The sequence below is a fragment of the Solanum stenotomum genome, chromosome 2 (assembly GCF_019186545.1).
Source record: "Solanum stenotomum isolate F172 chromosome 2, ASM1918654v1, whole genome shotgun sequence".
NCBI classification, from domain to species: domain Eukaryota; kingdom Viridiplantae; phylum Streptophyta; class Magnoliopsida; order Solanales; family Solanaceae; genus Solanum; species Solanum stenotomum.
In genome coordinates this window covers 1,295,842-1,320,441 of record NC_064283.1, presented here as the reverse complement: position 1 = coordinate 1,320,441, position 24,600 = coordinate 1,295,842, and the positions used below count along the sequence as shown (strand labels likewise).

Below are 24,600 nucleotides of genomic sequence, written 5' to 3'. Positions count from 1 at the left end.
AATTTCATTTTAAACTTAATACACCATTATAAGGTATTAATCTATTGGACTTTTGGAAATTTTACTTATTGGCATTGGACGACATGATATGGATAGAACTGAATCTGAAATCCAATCCGATCCAAAATCCATATAATTTTTAAAATAAAATCTAAAGTTCAATCCATAATCCAAAACGACCCCTAATGTTTCATAGGGTACTAATCTATTGGACTTTTGGAAATTTGACTTATTGGCATTAGACACATGTGATATGGGTAGAACTGAAACCGAAATCCATTCCAAAATACATATATCTCAAAATTAAAATACAAAGTCCAGTCCATAATCCAAAAGGTTTGTATTTCAATTTGGCCCAAACTCTGTCCGCTTCTACTCGCTTCTGCACTATAATTTTGCCTCAAATCGCCTTTAAAATCCCAAGGCCAATCAATAGGCAAAAAATATTTGGAAGGGCAAGTCAAAGAAAAAAAGCGTTGACATAACACCTTACATTCTAATCTCGTTAACTGAAAACGGAACAAATGTAAACATACTATAAGCCATTCACAGTAACTATATAAAGGCTAGATATTTAAGATTCACAAAATTGTCTAAATATCACCGTTCACTTCAATATTACCCAGAATCATTCAATGTTTAGCATATGCTGCTGGCAAGCAACAATACCATAACAGCCAACAAAACTTGTCCAATGAAGTCATATCTAAGGCTAGTCCCAATTCCCAACATTGGTTAATCTTAAGACTGATATTCCTGTGAACCGCATAACTGTAAGGTAAAACCAGTTATTTCTTACTATAATCTGGCTAGAGATATGTAAAGCTTTTTAGCTTCAAAAGATATTTACAGGTTTATAAGAAGCCTTATTTGTGTATATCTTCTGGTATCCATATATGGAGTTTGTAACCAGGCCACTCCATTTTTAAGATTATTCAATGCCCCACAGAGCAGTAGCGCTGACTTCCTCCTCCGAGCGCAACCAGTAATCATCATCTATCTGCAGTTTAGGGGAAGAACATGTTGTGGATTATAATCAGTGTTTTAATATGAATTCAGTACTATAGAAAAACTATTGTTACAAGAAGTGACTGCTTATTATTTGGATTACTTTGCCTGTTAATATTCAAAAAGAGATTGCCCTTTGCTTCGAATTACTTTGTCACTTCAAAACAACAAGGCAGATGGTGTTTAACCACACATTGATTCACATACATTTCAACTTATGCAATACAGGAAGAGCTACCAATAAATCAGAAGGGGAATAGAGGGGTTCAGTTATATATACTTACACTGTTATGAGAAGGTATTATTTTATGAACACCCGAGAGCTTTGAGGCTGTTGAATCTAAAGAGCAAGGATGTACTGGGGATGGGCAAGCATCATCCATCTTTTTTGCAGCAGACACTGCATCCAAGGGCTTCTCATGTTTGACGGTTATGTCCTCATGCTGCCTACCCTGTTTGCTGCATTTGTTGATAATTATGTCAGTTAATTGGGCCTTGAAGTTTCGTTCTTTCTTTTTTTTGCTTGTACAGTAAAAAAAAATCGCTTTCATTTTAACGGAAGACTACTACGCAAAGAGAAGTAATGAACCAACCAAGCTATACATACATCCGGTGGTTACAAAAGCAGAGAAGCTAGTCATGTAGTGGAGATACCTCAAGAGAAACAAATCTATCGGCCCTGTTGTGCTTCTAAGAATAAGCTTATACTGCCTCTCCAAATCAATATCCTATTAACAAAAATAAGGGATCAGAGTCTAGCATATTGTCTGTAATTTGCATATTGCCAAAGACCATGGTTACTCACCTCACATGGATCAGGAACTTCAATAGAACTAGCATATGGAGCTTTTATAGCAATGAGAGTTTTATCCTGTGATATACGCCACAAACATTATAGAGAACTGAAACAGCATCACGAATAACATATGTAAGATGGGTGTTACATACCCTGAAATGAGGCAACCTTCTGATATCTTCCTCAGTCAGAAAGAGGCTCCTGAAGAGTCGAATCAGATGAATTTAAGAAACTGATCACATTTTCAGAATAGAAAGAATTTCATCAGGAGAAAAAGAGGCATACTTCTGACAATTCACATCAGATTCCAGGGTCCTTATTTGCTCTAGTTTTTCCCTGTATTGAATATCATTTCACATTCATAAAGTAAGAAAAATCAGAAACATGTCCCTCATTGATGACAAGTTGTTATCAAACCTTATGCAGCAATCAAGTCGGCAATCCTCTGCACTTAGATATCCAATTTCTCCCTGTCATTTAATTGGAAAGCAAGGTTCAGTTAAAGAATCAGAATGAACGAATATACAAAACACCCTCCCTCGTTACCACATTCAAAAATTATTACTAGTAGTTAGGTGCAAGCAAATATTTCTACTTCAGTAGTGTCTTTTAAGAGATTCATTGAGGCATACTGTTACCTTGTTTGCTACATAGCTCTAACTCAAGCTTCATAAAATTTCATGCTTTTGTTTATACAACAGCTATAAAATGAAGCAATTAGGGGTGGCAAAAATTTGTTAAGAAAATATGAAATGTATAACAAAAAAATACAAAATTTATATTTAAAAAAGAAAACTAACTATTTTTTTAACAAAAATAATTTAGAACTTTGAATTAAACTACTCAAATATTTGTATTAACAAATACAGTTTTTGAAACAATATTCAATGCAATGTAGTGCAAACATAGGACTAACGACTTATTAGCTTGAATTAATTCTTACTACTGTGTGAAATTAAAGCATATATGTCTTTTAACAATACTACACAGAAAACTAGAAAACCTTGATTTTAGCCACTATTTTACTAAGACATTCTTAGAAGAAATTTATAATCACCTTCAATGTAGATACTTGATTATCCAACCCTTGAGATTTTGTTGACCGGAACCCTCTGTTAAAGATAAATTTGGATCATTAACATGAACGATTTTAAAAAACAGAACCAAACCCACAAGTGTATTACTTCCAACGTATTCGACTCTTTGTAGTTTTCTCAATTAATCCAATTCCCTCAAGTACATTTGTGATGTCGTAAATTCTCCTCTTTGCCACCTGGGAAACGATAATTTAAATAAATTTAGCATCACATATGAAGCGAAAGAAGCTAAATAAAATAAAGAACACATAGTATCTTTTACTAATTTTATAGGTTCACATTCATGAAACCTTAATAATAAGGTATAACTTCTACATACTCTACATCCTACAATAAAAGGGAAAAGTTTACCTCCAAAACCTCTGCAGAATGGTTCAAATCAAGTGTTCCATCATCAGCCTCTTGAAGCAAACCAATAAATTTCTTTGTCAACAAGCCTGCCACAAAAAATGACATATTTATTAATCAATTTCTCAAACATCAGCAAGAGGACAATCATCTGGTCCAGTAAATTACATTTACACGAAACAACGTACCTAAAGAGTTATCATATCGATAGGTGACACCTAAATTCAGGTTATCATGTAGATCTGTTTTAACAGAAAAAGAAAGAAATTGAATTATTAATAAATTTGAACTCCAAATCAATATATATATAGTAATATGCCAACTCAATTTAGTACCTGCATTTATTCCTTTGGTAGCTTCTATGGTATCTCTAGAAGACTTCCTTTTACTGGGTTGTTTAGTATGTGATCTAGGTGCTTGTTCAAGTGGAGAATAGTTGGATGCAGGACTTCTCTGACTAACTCCATATCCACAAGTGTATTCCTCAGACTTTTCAATTTCATTTTTCTGCTTCAAGACATGAGAAATAATCCATTAGTATAAATATATATAGGTCATTGTACGATCCCCTAGGAGATAACATTTATGAGCAGAATGTGTATAATCACCAGAAAAGTTCTAAGAAATTTTCATTCTACAAAATTAAACAGCAATAACTTAGTATGAATGGTGAATTCAACCATTCAAATACACACAATTAATGGAGTACTTTATAAGATTGATGTACTAAATTACACAAAAAAGGTAGTATCTCTATCGTTAGCAAGAGATTAGAAGAAACTTCCCCAATTTCGCCTAAAGATCGATAAAGTTCAGAAGGGATTAAAAACCTAGCAGCCGTTGGTTGAGGCAATTAAGTGCAAGCATTGGAAGATAAAGTATCTATTAAAAAAGATAGGAAAAAGCCTTTTTCACATATATCTAAGCTTTGATTGACAGAGTCACTTTGTATCTGTGTAAATCAAGATAACAATTACACAAATTAACTAAGGTATGCCAATTACCGAAGACATGGCTCTAGATAGGAAGGAGTGGAGGTCTCGTATTAAGGTTGAAGGTTAGTAGGACTAGCGTGTTGTCTCTCCTTGCTAGGGTAGGCGTGTGTAGTAGTCCTAGTCTTGCACTTGCAGTTCTTGTATGTGATATCGATAGCCTTTTGTTGTTTATTGCGTTTCACTTCTCTCATTGATTATTGATGTCATTGTCTTTTTGTTGATTGTATATTATCTTTCGTATTTGATGGTATGTATTTACACTGTCTTCCTCGCCTTTTACTTGGATTTGATGTACCTGAGCTGAGGGTCTTCCGGAAACAGCCTCTCTACCTCGCACGAGGTAGTGGCAAGGTCTGCGTACACTCTACCCTCCCCAGACCCCACCTAGTGGGATTTCACTGGGTATGTTGTTGTTGTAACTAAGGTATGCCAAATAGTAAAAAATAATACGGAAATCACGTATTTTACAATAGGAGAAAAAGCAATGAAAACATAATACTACTTACCGTAACAAAAACGAATGTGGAAGAGGCAATTAAGTGTAAGCATAGGAAGATAAGTAAAGAAAGAAAGGAGAAGCCTTCTTCTCATCTTTCTAAGCTTGGATTGAAGATTTGCTCTGAATTTATGTTGATTGAGATAATGGTTGAAGAGAAATGTACCACGTCAGTGAGGGATGAGATTCCTGGACTCTAAGGCTTGGACAATCTTCCATTCTTTGAGATTACTCATCGGAGCAAAATGAAATGTAGAATAGCAATTGAGTCCAAGCATCGGGAGATAAAGTTAAAAAAGGGAGAAAGTCTTTTTCTCATACATCAAAACTTGGATTGACAGAGTTACCCCATATACGTGTTGAGCTAGCTTTTACAAAAATCCCGTAATTTGAAAATGGGATAAAAGGGATGAAAACACAATACTACTCACCAGAGCAAAAAGGAATGTAGAATAGGCAAGTAAGTGTAAGCATTGGGAGATAAAGTAGAAATAAAAGGAGACAATTTTTTTCTTATACATCTAAACTTGGATTGACAAAATTACGCGTATCTATGTTGATTGAGATAATAGATACACAACAAATTGACTGAGATATGCACAACAGTACTAAATAGTATGAAAATCACGTAATTTAGTAATAGGAGAAAGAGATGAAAACACAATACCATTAACCGGAGAAAAAGGAATGTAGAAGAGGCAATTAGTGTAAGCATTGGGAATTTGGGATATAAGTTATAAAAAGAAAAGGAGAAAGCTTCAGTGTACCACATCGGTGAAGGATGAGATCCCTGGACTCCTTATAAGGCTTGGGGAGTCCTCCTCCCTTTGAGCTAGCGTTTACGGAAATCACTTAATTTAAAAACAAGATAAAAGGCAATGAAAACACAATACTACTTACCGCAGCAAAAACAAATGTAGAAAAGGCAATTAAGTGTAAGCATAGGGAGATAAGGAAGAAGAAGCTTTCTTCTCAACTTTCTCATCGAGATAACAGATACACAAGAAATTAACTGAGATGTGCACAACAATACAAAATAGTATGGAAATCACATAATAGGAGGAAGCGATGAAAACACAATACATTTAACTGGAGAAAAAGGAATGTATACGAGGCAATTAAATGCAAGCATTGGGAGATACAGTTTTAAAAAAAGGAGAAAGCATCAATGTACCACATCGGGGAGGGATGAGATTCCTGAACTCCTTGTAAGGCTTGGGAAATCCTCCTCCCTTTGCGCTAACTTTTACGGAAATCATTTCATTTAAAATAGGAGAAAAGAAAAGCTAAAAAAACAAAAAAGAAGGAGAAATCCTCGGTGTACCACATCGGTAAAGGATGAGATTCCTAAACTCCTTCTAAGGCTTTGGGAATCCTCCTTCCTTTGTGCTAACTTTTACGGAAATCATTTCATTTAAAATAGGAGAAAAGAAAAGCTAAAAAAAACAAAGAAGAAGAAGAAAGCCTCGGTGTACCACATCGGTACAGGATGAGATTCCTGAACTCCTTATAAGGCTTGTGGAATCCGCGTCCCTTTGAGAAAAGGAAGGTAGAATCGGTAAAGGATGAGATTCGTGAACTCCTTATAAGGCTTGTGGAATCCTCATCCCTTTGAGGAAAGGAATGTAGAATAGGCAATTAAATTCAAGCATTGGAAGATAAAGTTTAAGAAAAGAGGAGAAAGCCTCAGTGTACCACATCAATGATGAAAGATGAGATTCCTGAACTCCTTATAAGGCTTGTGGAATCCTCATCTCTTTGAGAAAAGAAAGGTAGAATAGGCAATTAAATTCAAGCATTGGGAGATAAAGTTTAAGAAAAAAGGAGAAAGCCTCAGTGTACCACATCGATGAAGGATGAGGTTCTTGAACTCCTTATAAGGCTTGGGCCTCTCTTTGAGATAACTTTTACGGAAATCACTTAATTTAAAAACAGGAGATAAGGTGAAAGGAAGGTAGAATAGGCAATTAAGTGCAAGCATTGGAAGAGATAAAGTTTAACTTGGATTGATAGAGTTACTATGTATCTATGTTGATCGAGATGAAGGATGAGGTTCTTGAACTCCTTATAAGGCTTGGGCCTCCTCCCTTTGAGCTAACTTTTACGGAAATCACTTAATTTAAAAATAGGAGAAAAGGCGAAAGGAAGGTAGAATAGACAATTAAATGCAAGCATTGCGGGAGATAAAGTTTAACTTGGATTGACAAAGTTACTATGTATCTATATTGATCGAGATCACAGATACACAACAAAGAATGTACAAGAGTCAATTAAGTGCAAGCATTGGGAGATAAAGTTTTTTTTAAAAAAGGAGAAAGCCTTTTTCTCATTATGTATAAGATTGGATTCACATAGCTACTCCGTATCTATGCTGATCGAGATAATAGATACGCAAAAAATCAACTGAAATGTGTACAACGGTACGGAAATCAGCTAAATGCGTTTCCCTCATATATCTAAACTTGGATTGACAGAGTTAATTCGTATCTGTGTTAATCAAGATTCAAGATAACGGATACACAACAAATTAACTGATATGTGCACAACGGTACAGAAATCAGGTAAAAGCTTTTTTCTCATATATATAAACTTGGATTGACAGAGTTAATCCATATCTGCGTTGATCAATACTACTCATCGGAGCAAAAAGGAATGTAGGACAGCAAGCATTGGTAGATAAAGTAAGAAAATTAAAGCAGAAAAGCCGTTTACTCATATATCTAAACTTAGATTGTCCGAATTACTCTGTATCTGCATTGATCGATCGAGATAAAACGATTCTCAATTTAAAAAAAAAAAAAAACTTAGATGCGCACAACAGTACAAAACCGTACGGAAATCACGTAATTTTAAAACAGTAGCAAAAGCGATGAATCCACAATTCAACTCACCGGAGAAAAACCGAATGTAGCAGATGCACGAGGATTTCCGGGGACAACTGATGGAGATTCCGAGCAAAGATTGGAGAGAAAACGGGGATGGCTCCGGTAAGGTGAACTGGCAGTTACAGCAATGGCGGAAGGAGAAGGCGATGATCTTAGATGAAGTGGTGTTGCTAGTGATAAGTTGAGATCGACGTTTTCACCGGCGGTAGCAGACATAATTGAGCAGGCAAAATTATCAATGGCGGAAAAAAAATAAAAGAGGGGCTTCAAAACAGCGGGAATGAATAGGTGGTAAACTGTGAGGAGGCGCTGAGTTTCGATTCGAATAAACGAGGGCCCGCTTCCGCGCCTACCTTTTATCAATATTTTCGGAAATTTATGTGAGCCCAGGCTACTAAATGGGCCCATATCTCTCTGTAAACCTGATTCTAATTGGGTGAAGATAACAAGAATAAACAAAGCTAGATCTCAGGGATCTTTGCATTTTTAGCTTACTCTGTATTTTCTCCTGTCTTGTTAATTTTACTTGTAATGATTATAGGTTAAAGTTACTTTGACATTTTAGAAATCAAGATAGAATTTTACTTACTAGGTTTATTTTTAGTCGTTACGTTTCATGTTATAAGAGTTAATTTGATGAAGCTGAATTGAATTAGATTAGATCAATATTTAGATGTTTGAAAATTATTAAAAAAATACTATAAGTTGCAATATTTTTTTCTATTCTAATGTGATGCATGATCAAAAATCATGTAGTTTGACTCTTGAAAAATGGAACGTGAAAAAAAAAGTGGAAGAAGAAAGTAATTGGTTTCTACACTTTTATTCTTGTGATGATTAATGTGGTGAAAGGAGAGTATTAAATTGAGATCCAATAATAAATTTATTGATTTAGTGAAATTTATCTTTTTAGTTAGTGATTTTTTAAGAGAAGTGCGAGAAGTAAAACATAATAAGTAAAATGAATCGAAGGGAGTATATGAAAAGGGTAGAATGTAATAGTAAGTGTAATCAATATTAATTGTATGATAATCAGGGATAATACGGGGTAAAACTTATAAAAAAAAATAAAAAAATATTGTTATATTTTTGGGTAGTAATCTTTATTCAACTTCTTCGAGGTGTAATAATTTATAAATTTTTATATTCAATTAAACTATACCATTTAAATTGAAATGAAAGCGTACTAAACCTGTCCACTCCTCAAGGGTATGACATGAGTCATGACAAGTGTGTTGATAAACCGACACTCCATGGATTTTTTGAATTTCGAAAGCGTGCGTCTTAAAATCTAGGCGGCACTCCGCACAATCTGCTCATCATGTTAACTTGCTACTCCAAATTATTTTGGCTAACGGGATAAAACTAATAATTTCAGAATATTTTATAGAATTATTATATTTTATATTTGATCATTAGTATTATTTAGTTTTGGAATAAATTTATTCCATCTTTTATGTAAAAATGATAGGATAAGTTATCTCATATAAAAGGTGGATAAATAATTTCATAGAATATCTCAAATCATGAAATATCCTTATCTATCCTATCCCGCCGAGCCCCAATCAAACGATTCATCCTAATAAGAGATCGTGTAAAGATTATTTACATTTTTATTAGTATTAGATTTCTTACGCTATAAGATTTTGAATTCAAGATCTGAATATAAATAAACTCCTTAGTAAGTAGCAGCAGCCCCTAATGGAGGTGATTAAAAAAAACATAAATAATAATGATTCATATAACTAGCCTCGATTTGTTTGGAGTTTGAAGAATAGTTGTTAATGTTGTCTTACATTTTTTATATTTCTTCAACAAAACACACTTCAATTGCTTGCTCCAAGAATAATTCTACGATTTACCACTTAATCTTCAAATACTATATCATATAAAGAGGAAAAAGACTCTTTAGTCTATTGATTTAACAGAATTGCTCATACAAGCATACATCAATTAATGAATAAAAGTACAACACGAGTTACCTTGTTTCTTCCCCAGACAAGAGAAAAGATAATCCCACATCTATTCTAACAGACAATATTCTCGAAAGATGAAAATGGTATCGTCAAGCGACATGTACAACCAAGCAGAGTGAGATGCCAAAAAAATTTATCCTAGTTGGAGCTGGTAAGGGAGTCGCTGCTATATATTTTCGTGCCACTTAGTATATAACCACCAAACGCGCTCATCTGCATATGTGGATGGGTTCTTGATGGGAGTACCTGCATATTTTCAAGTAATTCAGGCACAATTAACAAGCTAGCAAACATAGGCAGATCTAGAGCGGGTTCAGTAGGTTCAACTGAACACATTGTTTTTGGTTCGATCCATAAGTACACATGCAAGTTTTTGTGTGTGTATTAGACTCAGTTTAAACCTATTGACTTTAGATCCTAAATTCTGATCGCAAGTATAGAAAAAGAAGTTGTCAGTAAAAAAAAAGTGTATGCATGTCAAACAACTTCAAATGGAGCTATTATTAAATTTCTATAACCTGCTTGACAGAATCTGCCTGAAGAATGCAAATAAAAATGAAGTTTAAGTAATCGTGTAAGTGTGCAGATCCCCTTTTTCGGGGTGGTTTGGGTTTAGTTAAAACAAACCTGATATTCACGTAGCCAAGGTTCAGAAATTTGTAATCCAATCGCCATTTTCTCAATCTGCAGGTTGTGCATACACGTAGCTAGAGGCTGCAATGAAAACAAAGGATCAGTTTTATCTTATTTTTCCAATAGAAAGGGAAGGTGATGTAAGTCTGTAACAAGGAGTGGGCTCTAATTAGTGATTCAATAGAAGACACAACAGCCCGCCCACCTACCCATCCACACCAGCTAATGGGAGAAAGCAGAGTCTTTTAACAAATTTAGCCAAAATATAAGCAGTGACGGGATCCTATTGCAGGATCTCCTCTCGGATGCTTGTATCTCTCAAATGGAAAATGAGAATGATCTTCTGAAAATCTATTTTAGTTCTTTGACTTATTTACTCAGCTTTAGACATTAGAGAGCAGAAAAAAGGATGTTGATTTGCTACCACATGCTCACTACAGGATGCCTAAATCCAACAACTTAAGGATTTACTATAAAAAAATGTTTATCTAAACTTCATTCGTAGAAAATTCTTTTCGACATATAAAGAACACAGAAGTTGGGCTATTGCATAATTGAATTGAATAAGAAAGGGATTGTGTATGTGAACAATGAATGAGCAGCCTGGCAGGCTAAGAACATTAGATTGGCAAGTGAAGAACAATACCTGAGCATACTGGTGATAAACAGCAAAAGGAGCTGAAAATGATAAAAGAGGAAGCACTTCTTTAATAATGCCCCATGGGTCCAGTTCCGGAGCAGCAATTATTAGGCTGAAATATTAAATTGGAAATGAGATAGAAAGCAGCAATATTTTGTGTCAAAAGAAAAGAATAAATCCAGATTATATTCAAACCTGGAAAAACCATTTTCTTTCCACAACTTGATGGCCTCGAGAGGTGCTTTCTGACCTGGTTTTATGGATTTAACAGGCTTGATTATTGGAGAAGGAACTCTCTCAGGTGTTATATCCATGCCACCATCTTCAGCTGACATACCAACTTCTTCTAGGCCGCTAGAATGAGTGACAGGTAAGGTTTTTTCCTGCAGGAACATGTTTAATTTAGAGAGAAGTTTAAAAGTCATCCACGGGCACACTTACCGAAGACACAATTTACACCAAAAAAGGATCAATTTTTTATATTACAGCTTGATTTTACCTGACCCTCAGACACTAAAGCTCCAGTTTGAAATGAATTCAGGTCGGTCAGTGATGCATGCACAATTCTAAACCCGTGGACAAACAGCAAAGATCATAGTTAGTACCAATGCAGTAAAACATATCCACTGAAATATACAATTTTTTTCATTGTGTACTAAATGGGTTATTTTTCTATTTCATTGGAAAAGAAGTGTACCTTTTACAGATTTCATCACTTAAATTAAACATCCTTGTGATATCGACAGGATATGGTGACGATCCACGATAAGTATTGCACACATAACCAGTACCTGCTAATATCATTGTCATGAAAAAATTATAAACTCATTAACTTCATTGCAATTAGCACTATTTGACAATACGATAAGTCTATAACATATTCAACATGGTTTCACAACTATGAAGCATCAGCGCTGTGTACATCATGATAAATTGACAAACATATGATCAGTATCAGTAGCAATAATCCACAGGCATGATACAATTTCCAATTAGTATAGGCTCCAAATCTGCATGATCAAATTTTATGTGTATAAAGCAATGATCACAATTCACAAATAGCCCTTGATGTTCTTAATGTAACTACAGTGAAGAACAAATAAACATACCTCCTAGTCGTTCCGCAATAGCACCAGTTAGAATACCACCGAGCATGTCCACTACAAGTACATCTGCATTTGCAGTAACATTCCCCAAACAGAGTAGTAGAGATAGTGCATCCACTCGCATGAATCTGATGGAATCAAGAGAATATAAAATCAACCCCCTCGTGTGTCAAAAACCCAGAATCATGCAAAGCAAGATGAACAAGATATGAAACTTAGGGTTATTAGACTACATTGAGCATCTGAACCACAACGACAAATAATATCTAGGAGAATATATCAGATTTCAAGATTTTCTGATTCTAAAATAAGTTATCAAAGTCTATCCTTCTTTCCCTCCCATGAAAAAGATAAATCACAACCAGAAATAACAGATGAAGATATTTGATCAAACACAAGAAAAGACCATATTACCCGATTTTTTCAGGATGTTTCTTGAAGTAGGCCTCACAAATGCTGAAAAATGCAAGATATATGTTATAAATTAAAGAAAAGATCGAGGAAGACAACGACTAGGGGATTTGCAACTAGAAACCAAATGTAGTATTACGACTTTCTACAACTGACATCATCACTAATAGCTTGGGGATTTCAAGTTCAGAAATTAAATGCAAAACAATCAATTATATGATTTAAAGAACAATAGTGCTTAGAAATTAATGCAAAACTACCATTATGATTTACTTATCACCTGAATTAAAAAAAGAAAATCATAAAAAGTGAAACACAATCCACGAGCCCTAAAATGCTTTACTTATCAAAAAGCAATACGAGGACATACTCATCCACAGAAAAACTGAGTGTTCCACGTAAATGAAGTGGTATAATCTAGTTACAACAAATAGACAGTTACTGGATCATTGCTCAACTAAGAAATACTGCCTTCTTCCACCTGGGGCAGACGGGCAACATTTTGCAGCATATGAAAGTAACTTGTTTAATTTTGATTACGTTACCATTCTTAGAGTTTTATTTACTAAGCTATAATAAAGATGAAGTGGTACGTCTAAATAAAGATCTCCAGAATAACAAAAGGAAATTTAAAGACAGGAGTGTACCTTCGTGCAAAGGGACGCCTCAATAGTACTCGAGGTGCATATTTCTTCTGTTTCTTAACCCTATACTTTTCCTGCAAACAATGAGAGGTCAGCATATTTTCTCAAAGAAAAACTAATCAACACCAAAAATGCCAAGCTCACTTGTGAAAATAATGTCTTCTTCTCAAAAGTTGCACTGTTTGCAATGAGTGCTTCAACTATTTCATCCCCTTTTGCTCCCTGCCTGCAACATAGTCAGATTAATACTTCTCTTCAAAACTGCTAAATGAAAACCTAAGAATCTTGCCGCCTTTTCTTTTGCTTAAGAGAACTCTTTTGCAACCAAAATTTTGTTCAAACATATTAGAAGAAAATATAATATAGATCTAGAGAAATTCTGGATTCAGAAAACCTCCAATTTTTCTGTTAATATATCAATGAAATTGGCCAAAACAGAGTGAAACAGCGGCAGATGATGCATACCACCATTCCAAACTAGTTTGTAGTTCCCAAACCTAGAGGTCGTCTAATTAACTGAAAGTAGACATTATCAATATCCACTAAAATAGAATCTTGAAACTGCCCGTGAAAGATTCTTATGCAAGGTTTTCACACATCTCTTGAAACTGCCCACTAAAATAAATAAACAATACCACATAAAACCATGAACCTCTGACAAACTCACTTTCGCATCTCGTCAATATCTTCACTAGTGAGACTCTGAGCAGTATTATTATCAACAAGCGCACGGTTGTCTTTAGATCCATCCACATCTTTTTCTTCAAGGGCGTTACCTGATAATGAAAATGCACAAAAGTTACTATCAATTCCACATAATTTGTTAAAAAGAGACTAGAACAATAAGAGAAAGTAACACGAGATGTATAAGGGTAGATTGTCTACATCACACTCCTAGGGGTGCGGCCCTTCCCCGAACCCAGCATGACACTCAGGATGCTTTGTGCACGGGGATGCCCTTTGAACATGAGATGCATAAGCATATTTAGTTTGGTATATTAGCTTGGTCAAAGAACTATATACTACCTCTACATCCTAGTCTTCTTGTCCCGCTTCAAATGGTTCTTTCTCCCAAAAGCTTGGAGAGAGTAAGCAAGAAATACACTGTAGTGAATAAACACAAGCTAAAAAGAAGACTAGTTCTGGTTTTACTAAAAATGTTTGAGTGCGTCATGGAAAGCAAGAGCTCATTCTTTGGCACTATTCAAAAACAAGGTATTTGCAATGTGGCAGTAAGGTCCACAAATGTAACCCCTGAAAGTCATTTGCACAGGCAAAAATATCATCAACTGCAGTATAAGTCCTCCATGTAACCTTCCTTATTATAAAGTAAAAAGGTTATGTTAATCGTGCTTGCTCCTCCGAGTCTAAAAGAGTCTATGATGATGATTATCCATACAAACCAATGCATTTTTCTGAGAAAACCTTGCATTAGAATCTTTCAGATTGATATTATAATTCTATAACATTAAACATAATAGGCTGATTATCCCTATTATCTGTAATGCTATATAATTACATTACACATAAAATTGTCAGTCTGTCGCCCTTTTTTTTCAAAATAGTGATTGGCTACTTCGAAGGGGAGTCTTGGTGTAATTAGTAAAGTTCTTGTCATGTGACCTCAAGGGTTCGAGATGTGAAAACAAACACTTGCAGAAATGTAGGATAAGGATGCGTACAATACACCGGGATCGGCATAAAGCAAGAGCTTAGTGTATCGGGCTGCCTTTTTTAGTTATTGACTACTTCAAAAACTAAGTACTCCCAGTAAATGACTACCGCCCCAAGTTGAATAAGCAAGGTTCCCGCAGGTTTGGTCTGTTAAAGAATTTCGAGGTATTCTTTATTTGAAAAGAGGGTATATGCTTTTATTTTGTACTCTTTGGTCATTATCCATATTCTCTTCTTTTTTTTTGGAATTATCTGTTAGAGGTTTTTTTTTTTTTTGGTATTAGTTGCAACTTAAAATTATTATGAGACATTTTTCATGTGATTAACAACCAAATATCTTATTATCTCTTATCTAAAATAATTTCGGGTGCATGTGTATGTATAAGTCATAGATTCGACTTGTGGAATCAGCTGGTGATGCAACTCTTATTGCAAGATGCTTTGGGCAACGATCTGCATTTCTGCAACTTTGACTACTTTAATTTCTGCATTCTTTGAAAGGAATGGGCAGTGGGAAACAAGACACAAGTATAAGGGGAGACATTGTGTTTGATTACTATGATCTTTTTGTCTGGTTGTGCTAGTCCCATTGAACCAATGACATGGAGAAGTGGCCCAAATTCTTAGAACTACTACTTTTTATGAGTTACAGTCCGCACTAAGCTCCCACTATGATCGGAGTTCTAAGAAGGACCAGACCAGAAGGGTCTATTGTATGCAGATGGATTTTATACTATGCAAGTGCAAATTAATAGCCAGATAAAAAAGGCTTAAAGCTCCCTTAGAAGTAGAGAACAGTACAGGAGAAAACATTGGCACCACAAAGTTTGACTCCAATTTATTGATACAGTCATTTCCAAAGAACAAAATAATGATTCACTACATATAGTATAAATTGTAGTCAAGACACACATAAGAAACTTATATAAATACTTATATCTGAAAGCTTAGTTTCTCAGTGTTTGTGCGTAGCATGTGAGACCGATAATAGGTGACAGAGATAACAGCATTCAGAGCAGATGAAAAAGCTAAATCAGAAGAATACCTTCTGCATTCTCAACAAAACGAGTCAAAAAGGTTCCTTCTTTTCCCGACTCCACTTGAAACAGAGACCCGAATGGACAACCTATAAGAGGCTGAAGAGAACACTTCTTATTCCCAATTTTCAATGTCCTGAATGCACAACACAACTTCTCCATCAGTTCAAAAATCCATAATCCAGTTAAAAAAACTGCATCTTTATGCACTAAAATCAATCAACTATATCTCAATTACAAAACTAAATACAGCAGACAGAAGCAAAAAAATCGGATGTAATTACTTACGAGGCAGCAGTAAGACGAGAAAAAACTAAACGGTCGCCATCATTGATGTCAAGCAATACATTGCAACCTTCATAAGTTAATCTACTATTATGATTTTGCTTCAAATCCTCATCAACTGCTTTTTCAATCGACATTTTTGTTGTTTTTTGCTGCTAAAAAATCAATCTTTAAGCATTAGATGAAGCAGTAGAGAAGGAAGTTACACTATAAGCTTCAGTTCTCTGTTAGTTAAACCCTAGAACCCTAAACGATGGGTAATTTACAAAACAGGGACTATAATTTAAACAAATGAATATTTGGGCACTAAAATGGTGGGGGATTTAAAATTGGGATAATTCACGAAAGGGGAAATTTCAATTTGCCCCCTAAACTTTAGGTATTTGGTAAAGATCCTCGAAAGTTTTTATAGTAGCATTATTACCCCCTAATTTATGAAGGTTGACTTCCAATAGACATCAAACCCAATGTAAGTCAATATCATATATTAAGGGTCAACTCAATTTATGTTAGATCTAGACTTATTTCAATCCAACTTGTATCTAATAATATTTTGTTAAGTAAATGTTAGTATATGCTAAACGAGAATTCAATTATTTATTATTTACTCAAATCATTGAGTTCGATTGTTTTTTTATATATTGGCATATTGAAATATCATAATATGACAATTTTTATGATGTACATATGCTTAAGAAATCACAAATATCAAATATCGTGTCTAGAGTGAGAAATATTGTATTAGGATCAATCAAATTTCTATAGACTCGGCTCTAGATATAATGAAATTTCATAATAACAAAAAATAGATCTACTTGTATATTTTTGTTATAGGAATTAAGGGTATATTTTTGAAATATACATGCACATATAAGCAAGTGAATATGAAAATTAAATGTTTATACTGGTATTAAATCTGTTGATACTAGCAAAAGAGTTGGTATTGGTAGTTGTGACTAAAATTAAATCTATTATTATTATTAGGGGTGTTCACGGTTTGGATAAAAACCGATCCAAACTGAAAAACCAAACCAAATCAATAAAATAAAACCGATTTTATTTGGATTTGGTTTGGTTTGGTTTTAGATTTTTGAAATCCGATAGTATTTGTTTTGGTTATGATTTTATTTGAAAAAAAAAACGAAGAAATAACTGAACCGAACCAATGAATTATATACATATATTTTATTAATATACATACTTAATATATTATTTTTATAAACAATTTTAAAGATCTTATACATATTTTCATTAAAATTTCTTTATAATTTACTTATTAAAAGCAAAAATGCCCAAGATGAAACATTTATTTTATTGATTTCATGTATATGAGTGTCTATGACAATTCTTTGTGGAACTGAAAATGTTATTGTCTCTTCCATCTAGGCCTATATAGTGAATTTTAAAGCTTTATTGATAGTAAATTTAGTGATCGAAAGTTCAGTAATTTAAGTCTTTCTAACTATTTTTCGTTTTGAAGGGATTGTTGTCACTTTATTGACATTTTAAATGAATTGTTTCTTTTATTTTTGTGTATGGTTAATAACCGAACCAAACCAAACCGAAACCGATAATCACCAAACCGATAAATGTATATTATATTTGGTTTGGTTTGGTTTTGATAATTTTAAAACCGATTAAGTTGGTTTGGTTTTGATTTTGACCAATAACCGATCCAAACCAACCCGTGAAAACCCTTAATTATTATTATCCGGAGGATGGAGTAATAAGTAATATATTATCACTATAAATTATATTGATTAATATATATAAAATATTTGCATTATTATAGACTTATAGTGTCCATTAGTGAATTAATTAACAATTGTATTGTATGTGGATGAGATGAGAAAAGGGAAATGGTGAACAGGTCCGCATATTTTGGGACGACAAGGGAACACCTTCTGCAATATCTTCTCTTAGTGAATGGTTGGCCAAATCAACATCTGACTTCTAACCACTCCATTAAGATTCTTGCATTTTTTAATAATTAACTTGATAGTAAAAACAATAAATATATAGAAAATAATATCCGTAAGGGGAGTCTTGAAGCAACAATAAAGTTGCATCAGTATAACCTATAGGATCACGACTCACGAGTTTGAGTTGGAGAATAACTGCGTACAAATTCTTACATCAAGCTAAGATATATAAACTGTCTACATTAACCTCGTTGGGTGCAGTACGTCCCTCCTTGGACGATGTAAACCATGATTTTGAGTTGTAGAATATATGAGTTATTGATGCTTGCGTCAGGATAATCTTAGCCATTCGTCGAACCAATTTTTTACAGCCAAAAAGATAGTAATAATAAATTATTTAATTAGGGAACAAGTATTTAGTTAAGTATTTTTTTCCTGAGGTTTTGTGTTTATCTGCTGGCTATCTACTTAAACTGCAAGTTGTCTAGATCTATAGGCAAAGCATGTTCCAATTTCACATGTTGCTAAGTACCTAAGGCCCTAAATTGGCTAAAGAGAGATAGGAAGACATTGTGGACATATAATAGGGATGTTTTTTGGGAATTTGTACTGAAAAGAGAGGCACTTTGTTCAATTTGAGGGACCTAAATGGATATATATACATATTTAATAATAATAATCATTCACAAAAGTCAGTCACCCTGTTGGTGTTTACTAGTTTTCTTGGCAAAATATGTGTGGTTTCTTTTGTCATTTTTCATTTTTCATTTTGCTAATTATTGGAATCTTCAAACCCACCATGTGTTATGAGGAACAAATTGACTAGTCATTCCAAACTAAGGAGAAAGTGCGTACATATAAACATTCAGAAGCTTCCAAACGTTTGAGAGTGATCCCATATAAGATACACTCCCTTCGCTCCCTTGTGTCATGTACGACGAGTGTATCTCACGCGAATTGTCATGTACGATTCATGTGTTACCTTGTTTAATTTTATCAAATTTAAATGTTTACTTGTGCACATTCAAAATTTGATTGTATAGATGTAAACTGAGATCAAGTTAAAGAATACGTTTATGTATTATATCCTATCAAAAAAATAGTGTGTTAATATTAAAAACGGATTAATTTCGCTGGTTTTCTTCAATTCTGTAATTATAAAATGCATCCATAGATTTCCAAGCTATTATTGCATGCGACGAAGTGCGTAGATATAAACAATGAGAAACTTCCAAAAGTTTGAGAGTGATCCCATAGGCCATAAGCTGTATAAAGTGGTGAAAGAAAAGATATTGATGTGAAAAAATGGAAAATGACTTAATAACTTGTTCTTTCTTGAAGTCTCTTCTTTTACACTCAAAGTCATTGATTCTTGATTTTTTCTATTATTAAAAAAAAAAAAAAGAAGCTAAATTTATGCATTTTTTCGAGTACTATTATACAAAGCAAATTTAGAATGTAGAGTTAGAAAGTTTAGAATGTGTCCAAATTTATATTATACACTTACACGTTTTGAGGGTTTTTTTCTTTCTTCTTTTGCATGTACATACATATAACATATCTCACGTCGTTCATAATTCGTCTAAAACACAAATTACTTGGACTATTATTCTACTCTAACCCTTCCAGCAAAGAGTACATGAGTAAGTGATAAAGAAAATAACGTAGAAAAACTTCATAATATCATACTCCTAAGAAAGAATTAGATATAGTAACATTTCACATTAAGTGAAACTAGTTATTTGAAAAATAAGAAGATAGACCAAAATGTAACAAATTAAATTGCACGTTATGTACTATGAATCTGCCTATGAAAGTGTTTTAAAGTGATTTTTATTAAAGAAACAAAAAAATGTGGAAAGAAATATAAAATTGAAGGTGCCTTTAGTGTGTGTATATACTATATGTGTTAAATTTAATGCAATTTTCTTTAAAACGAAATAACTTAAACCGGTAGTCAACATTTTTAAAATCGAATGTGTACATTTAAGTCACTTCATAGTGTAGACTCCACTATGGTTGATCAACTATCAATTCACTCGGTCTTGCCAAAGTCAAATCTAATTAAATGGTTGAGATTAGAAGGGAAAAATCAATTTGATTAAGTATAGATTAATCAAGATATACATCAAAGACAAAAAAAAGTAGACAAATCTATGTATACCATCAAAAATTATATGTGATAGAATAAGATTCCTTCATTTTTAATTATCAATCTCGAGTAGTAGTGGAGTAGTAAGTATCTTTGCATCTTTAATCATAGGTCTTGGGTTCGAGTCTTTTTGGGTATGAAATCGTGTTTGTTAGGGAGTGTTCTACCCCAATATTGAACCTCCCAACGCGAATTCGGATTTAGTCGAGCTCCAATGTGAGTATTAGATACCGGATAGGAAAAATAATATCTCAAGTTCACATTCTAGTTATGGAAAAAGTTTAAGTAGAGAGTTTTCCCCCTTTTAATAGGTTTTACGTGATGCTTCCTTAATCAAAAGTCTCAGCTTTTAAATATGGATTAATTCCTGCTTCCCTTAATCAAAAGTTTCAGCTTCTAAATATGAAAAAGGTTCCGGTAGAAAGCACATCCCTTTTTAATGAGCCTTACACAACACAGTGTGATGAATAGAATTATTCTACCTTAATCAAAAGTCTCATATTTTGAGTAAAGAAATTTGTGACAAGGAACACGTTTTCCTTTAACATGTCATACGCACCACAAATTTAAATTAGTCAGACTTTAATATGAATACGTTACACCAGAGAGCAGTAACTAGAAAAAGACAAATACATCAGGATTATATTATTATGCTAAGAAGCAGCAAACAGAATATTAAATACAGTAGAGGGGGAGTAGATAATAAAGAAGCCCAACTTTTTTTTTTTCCCTTCTTGGATCCCTCTCCATTAATAAAAAGAAAGAAACTACACACTCTTTTACATTAATATAGAAAAGTTAGAACAAACTTCTCTCTTTTTCTCTTATGAAGAAGAGAACTTCTTCTTCTTCTTCAACAATTCCTCTGTTTTTTTTCCATTTTCTTGCTCTGTTTTTAATGGCACTTTTAACATTTTTACCAGAAAATAATACCCAAAAAGATCAACCTTCAAAGAGAAGGAAAAAACAACAAAAACAGAACAAGGAGAAACAAAAGCAGCCATCTTCATGGGATCAATTCAAAAACTTATTGACTTGCAAACAAATTGAAAACTCAACTGTTCATGATCCTGCTTCCAAGAACCCTCCTTCTTCTTCTAATGCTCCTGCTGGAGCTTATTCAAAGTTGAGTTCTTGTAGCTCCATATGCAGTTTCAGGTATTAATTACTTAATTATATTATATCTCAGTAACGTGCGTGCCTGATTCTTTTTTCATGGGTGAGATTTTTTTTTTACAAATTTGAACATAGAGCCTTTTGTATCATGTTGAATGCGTAAACATCTTTAAAAAATAATTAAGTCAAGAATAGCCATTTTATGATCTTGTAATTAAAAAATAATCATATATACTATTTTTTTTAGGATTCATACATGCATTGATCCAATCGAATAATCTGCGCTATCTATATGCACTTTCTTTTTTACCATATGCAGTAAAAAAAATCATTTTCATATAGAAGCAAACACTTCAAATTTATAATAGAAACTTTGTGATTGTGTCTTGAAATTTCATTCTAAGAATTTGAAACTTTATAATAATGATTATTTTTTTCAATTGTATTGACTAGAAAGTGATTATTTGTGGATATTATCCAATTTTAAGTTGTTAGAAAAAAATTACTTCGTATAATTTTAGTTATTTAATTATATTATGTCTCGATATCATCAGGGATGTGGTACATGGCAACACAAGAGTGGTACATAGAGCTGATAATTCCCCAGAAAGTAGCAGTTTAGGCCAAGAAACTCGTCTTCTAAGCAAGAATAAAGCATCTCATCATGGCCCTTCATCTTCAAGTTCGAGGTCTCTTGCTAGATCAAACGGTGGTGGTAGCTCCACGTGTACTACTTCATCAAGAGGAATGCAGTTTCGTAAGCTATCTGGATGTTATGAATGTCACATGATAGTAGATCCTAGCAGGTATATTTTTAATTTTAATTTCATTTTTCTAATACATTTTATTTGTGATTAATAATCTTGTTATATAGTATTAATGAGTGAAAATATTAATTAATTTTTTTTATAGGTACCCTTTACCAAGGTCAACAATATGTGCATGTACTGAATGTGGAGAAGTTTTTCCAAAAATTGAGAGCTTAGAACATCATCAAGCAGTTAAACATGCTGGTAACTCTTTTATTTTCTTAATTTCTTGTTTTATGTTTGAAAAATCTCAAATACTCCCTTAAAAATAAGTATAAATAATTTTCTATAAAAACTTATATATATATATATAATTAGTATCCTGAAAAACATATGCTTTAAGAAGTTAAATAGATACACTTAATAATATCAAAATGATTGTATATTATTCGTATCTATAAGTTAAATCCTTATATATTATATTTTCTTTCCTAGTTATATTCATATTCCTTTTGTTTAGCTTAGGGAGGGGTGGGGGTGGGGGTTGTGTGGAAAATCTCTTTTAGAAAAGTGACATAAAGCTAGTCCACACAAAATAATATATAATCGACAGATATATAGTATATACACATTATATATGTATATTAACTAGTAAATTTAGATATTTTTTATTGAGTAGTCAAATGTGTAACTTTTCGTTTTTAAATACTTAATTTGCTCATATTTTTCCTAGAAAAGCATGATTTCAATCTAGTAAAAGGAGACAAGCTTTAGACAACATTTAAGCTTTGAATTGTTTTAGGCAAAGTTCAAATTGTGTTAGTGGAAGCAAAACGGAATTGTTAATACAATTTTTATAAAATAATAATGTAAAGTACGTTAATTAAATGTATATTTGTGATACATTGGTTGAACCCCCAATAAATACTTTGCCTTTTTTTTCTGTGGACCAGTACTTAAATATTTTAAGGACCATCTAGAGTAATATTTGCCAACTACCTCTTCATAAAATTGAAAAGAACTATACAGTATATATTATTACATGTAGGAAAATTTTAATTGTCGAATAATTATTATTTTTATTTTTTTATCATATGTCACGCCGACAACATGACACCCTAAATTACTCATACTAAAATTAATTAAAATCTTAATTAGTTTAATAATGTTGAAGATTATTTTATCTTGTTTAATTTAGAATGCATACCTAAGAAGAATCGAATCTTTAATACTGAGATATTACTTGTCTTTGAATTATCAGCATTTGGTAGCCCACTCCACTTAATAATTAGTGTTTTCTTATCTTGTTTAGCTATTTTAGTTCTAATTATTTATCATAGTACTAATTCTGGAATAGCTTATTCCTAAATAATTTCATAATTAGTTAATAAACATTAACACCCATAATTGGTTGCTGGTTGGCCATTAAGATTTGATATCTTACCAACTAGAAATGAGACCCCATTTATTTTGTTTCGTTTTCTTCGTTCACATATTTCTTTTGTCGAATATTGAAAATGATATGACTTAAACAAATTGGAAATAAAAATTCATATAGGTGATTGTAATTAAATTCATTGTAAATTATAATTAGTTGTTGTTTACTTTTCTTAGTCGATATATATATGTTTGTGGGTTAATTTCAATTTAAGCGATTGAACGAAGATTATTTACATAAAAAATTTTATAATTTATTTTCAGTGTCAGAGTTGGGTCCGGAAGATTCAAGCCGTAACATAGTGGAAATAATCTTCAAATCAAGCTGGCTCAAGAAGGATAATCCAATCTGTAAGATCGAACGGATATTAAAAGTCCACAACACCAAACGTACAATCCAACGGTTCGAGGACTGCAGGGACGCGGTGAAGATACATGCAGTGGCCACAGGCAAGAAAAACCCAAGATGCGCCGCTGATGGAAATGAGCTCCTTAGATTTTACTGCACGAGCCTTACATGCACCCTCGGTGCACGTGGCTCGTCCAGCTTGTGTGGCTCCGTACCTGGCTGTGGAGTTTGCACTACCATACGCCACGGCTTCCAAGGAAACAAAACTAATGGGGTCCGCACAACTGCTAGTAGTGGGCGGGCCCATGATTGTATCGGTAGTGGTATGGCCCGACGCAGAGCGATGATCGTGTGTCGGGTCATTGCTGGTAGAGTCAAGCAGACTGCAAAAGATGTGGGGGCTTCTCCCACGACAGAGGAGGAGAATTGCTCTGGCTCTGGTTCTGGTTCGAGCTTGTCAGCTACTGACTCTATCGTATACGATTCAGTAGCTGGACATGCAGGGATCTACTCGAATCTCGAGGAATTATACGTATTTAATCCAAGGGCTATACTTCCATGCTTTGTCGTGATATACGAAGCATTGGAATCTTAGGCTTAACGTTTTTTTTATTTGTACTTGAGCTGTTTGTACGGTTGAGTTTGTTTTTTTCTTTTTTGTTGTATCCTTAAATTTATGTAACTAATTTCAAGTTAGTTAAAAAATTGTAACACCCGTGAGGTAATGCTGATCCAACTATGATTTTTGTACATATTTATTTATTTTATTTATTTATTTGCCTTTTTTACATATTGTTAGTTAGTTGAAGGTGAGTAAATACATTAATGTTTTAAGTTTATCTAC

The 24,600-nt window shown here is 33.4% G+C and overlaps 3 protein-coding genes across 4 annotated transcripts; 1 reads left to right on the top strand and 2 right to left on the bottom strand.

Annotated features, from left to right (window-relative positions):
• Positions 1–547: 547 nt before the first annotated feature.
• Positions 548–7,974, bottom strand: LOC125855275 (transcription factor E2FC). The gene is made up of 13 exons (XM_049534985.1): positions 7,632–7,974; positions 3,585–3,756; positions 3,438–3,491; positions 3,253–3,338; positions 2,989–3,077; positions 2,862–2,916; positions 2,222–2,274; positions 2,090–2,140; positions 1,957–2,005; positions 1,814–1,879; positions 1,663–1,736; positions 1,293–1,467; positions 548–1,000 (listed from the first exon to the last, which is right to left on the bottom strand). The coding sequence occupies exons 1-13, from the start codon at positions 7,839–7,841 to the stop codon at positions 932–934; spliced, it is 1,203 nt and encodes a 400-aa protein (XP_049390942.1). The 5' UTR covers positions 7,842–7,974; the 3' UTR covers positions 548–931.
• A 1,410-nt stretch (positions 7,975–9,384) lies between these two features.
• Positions 9,385–16,289, bottom strand: LOC125856801 (uncharacterized). Of its 2 annotated transcripts, none has more exons than XM_049536432.1 (13): positions 16,035–16,287; positions 15,755–15,882; positions 13,703–13,811; positions 13,180–13,261; positions 13,039–13,109; positions 12,395–12,436; positions 11,984–12,108; positions 11,572–11,665; positions 11,374–11,440; positions 11,070–11,257; positions 10,881–10,986; positions 10,229–10,315; positions 9,385–9,847 (listed from the first exon to the last, which is right to left on the bottom strand). In XM_049536432.1, exons 1-13 carry the CDS (start codon positions 16,166–16,168, stop codon positions 9,740–9,742), a joined length of 1,341 nt encoding a protein of 446 aa, XP_049392389.1. In that variant the 5' UTR covers positions 16,169–16,287; the 3' UTR covers positions 9,385–9,739. The 2 variants fall into 2 exon arrangements, with proteins under 2 accessions (XP_049392389.1, XP_049392388.1); XM_049536431.1 differs by having other exon boundaries at positions 9,517–9,847; positions 11,572–11,668; positions 16,035–16,289.
• A 4,528-nt stretch (positions 16,290–20,817) lies between these two features.
• On the top strand, positions 20,818–24,523 carry LOC125856623 (uncharacterized). The gene is made up of 4 exons (XM_049536211.1): positions 20,818–21,263; positions 21,776–22,027; positions 22,134–22,234; positions 23,672–24,523. Exons 1-4 carry the CDS (start codon positions 20,932–20,934, stop codon positions 24,349–24,351), a joined length of 1,365 nt encoding a protein of 454 aa, XP_049392168.1. The 5' UTR covers positions 20,818–20,931; the 3' UTR covers positions 24,352–24,523.
• Positions 24,524–24,600: the final 77 nt, after the last annotated feature.

Excerpts from the sequence above, each read along its gene's own strand:
- LOC125855275 (XM_049534985.1), bottom strand. The coding sequence starts at position 7,841 with ATGTCTGCTACCGCCGGTGAAAACGTCGATCTCAACTTATCACTAGCA. Across the intron at positions 2,006-2,089 it reads TCTGATGTGAATTGTCAGAA|GAGCCTCTTTCTGACTGAGG; the intron begins GTATGCCTCTTT and ends TCGACTCTTCAG. Across the intron at positions 1,880-1,956 it reads GAAGGTTGCCTCATTTCAGG|GATAAAACTCTCATTGCTAT; the intron begins GTATGTAACACC and ends CGTATATCACAG.
- LOC125856801 (XM_049536431.1), bottom strand. The coding sequence starts at position 16,168 with ATGTCGATTGAAAAAGCAGTTGATGAGGATTTGAAGCAAAATCATAAT. Across the intron at positions 12,437-13,038 it reads AGGCGTCCCTTTGCACGAAG|CATTTGTGAGGCCTACTTCA; the intron begins GTACACTCCTGT and ends TGCATTTTTCAG. Across the intron at positions 10,316-10,880 it reads TTTATCACCAGTATGCTCAG|CCTCTAGCTACGTGTATGCA; the intron begins GTATTGTTCTTC and ends TTTTCATTGCAG.
- LOC125856623 (XM_049536211.1), top strand. The coding sequence starts at position 20,932 with ATGAAGAAGAGAACTTCTTCTTCTTCTTCAACAATTCCTCTGTTTTTT. Across the intron at positions 21,264-21,775 it reads AGCTCCATATGCAGTTTCAG|GGATGTGGTACATGGCAACA; the intron begins GTATTAATTACT and ends CGATATCATCAG. Across the intron at positions 22,235-23,671 it reads TCAAGCAGTTAAACATGCTG|TGTCAGAGTTGGGTCCGGAA; the intron begins GTAACTCTTTTA and ends ATTTATTTTCAG.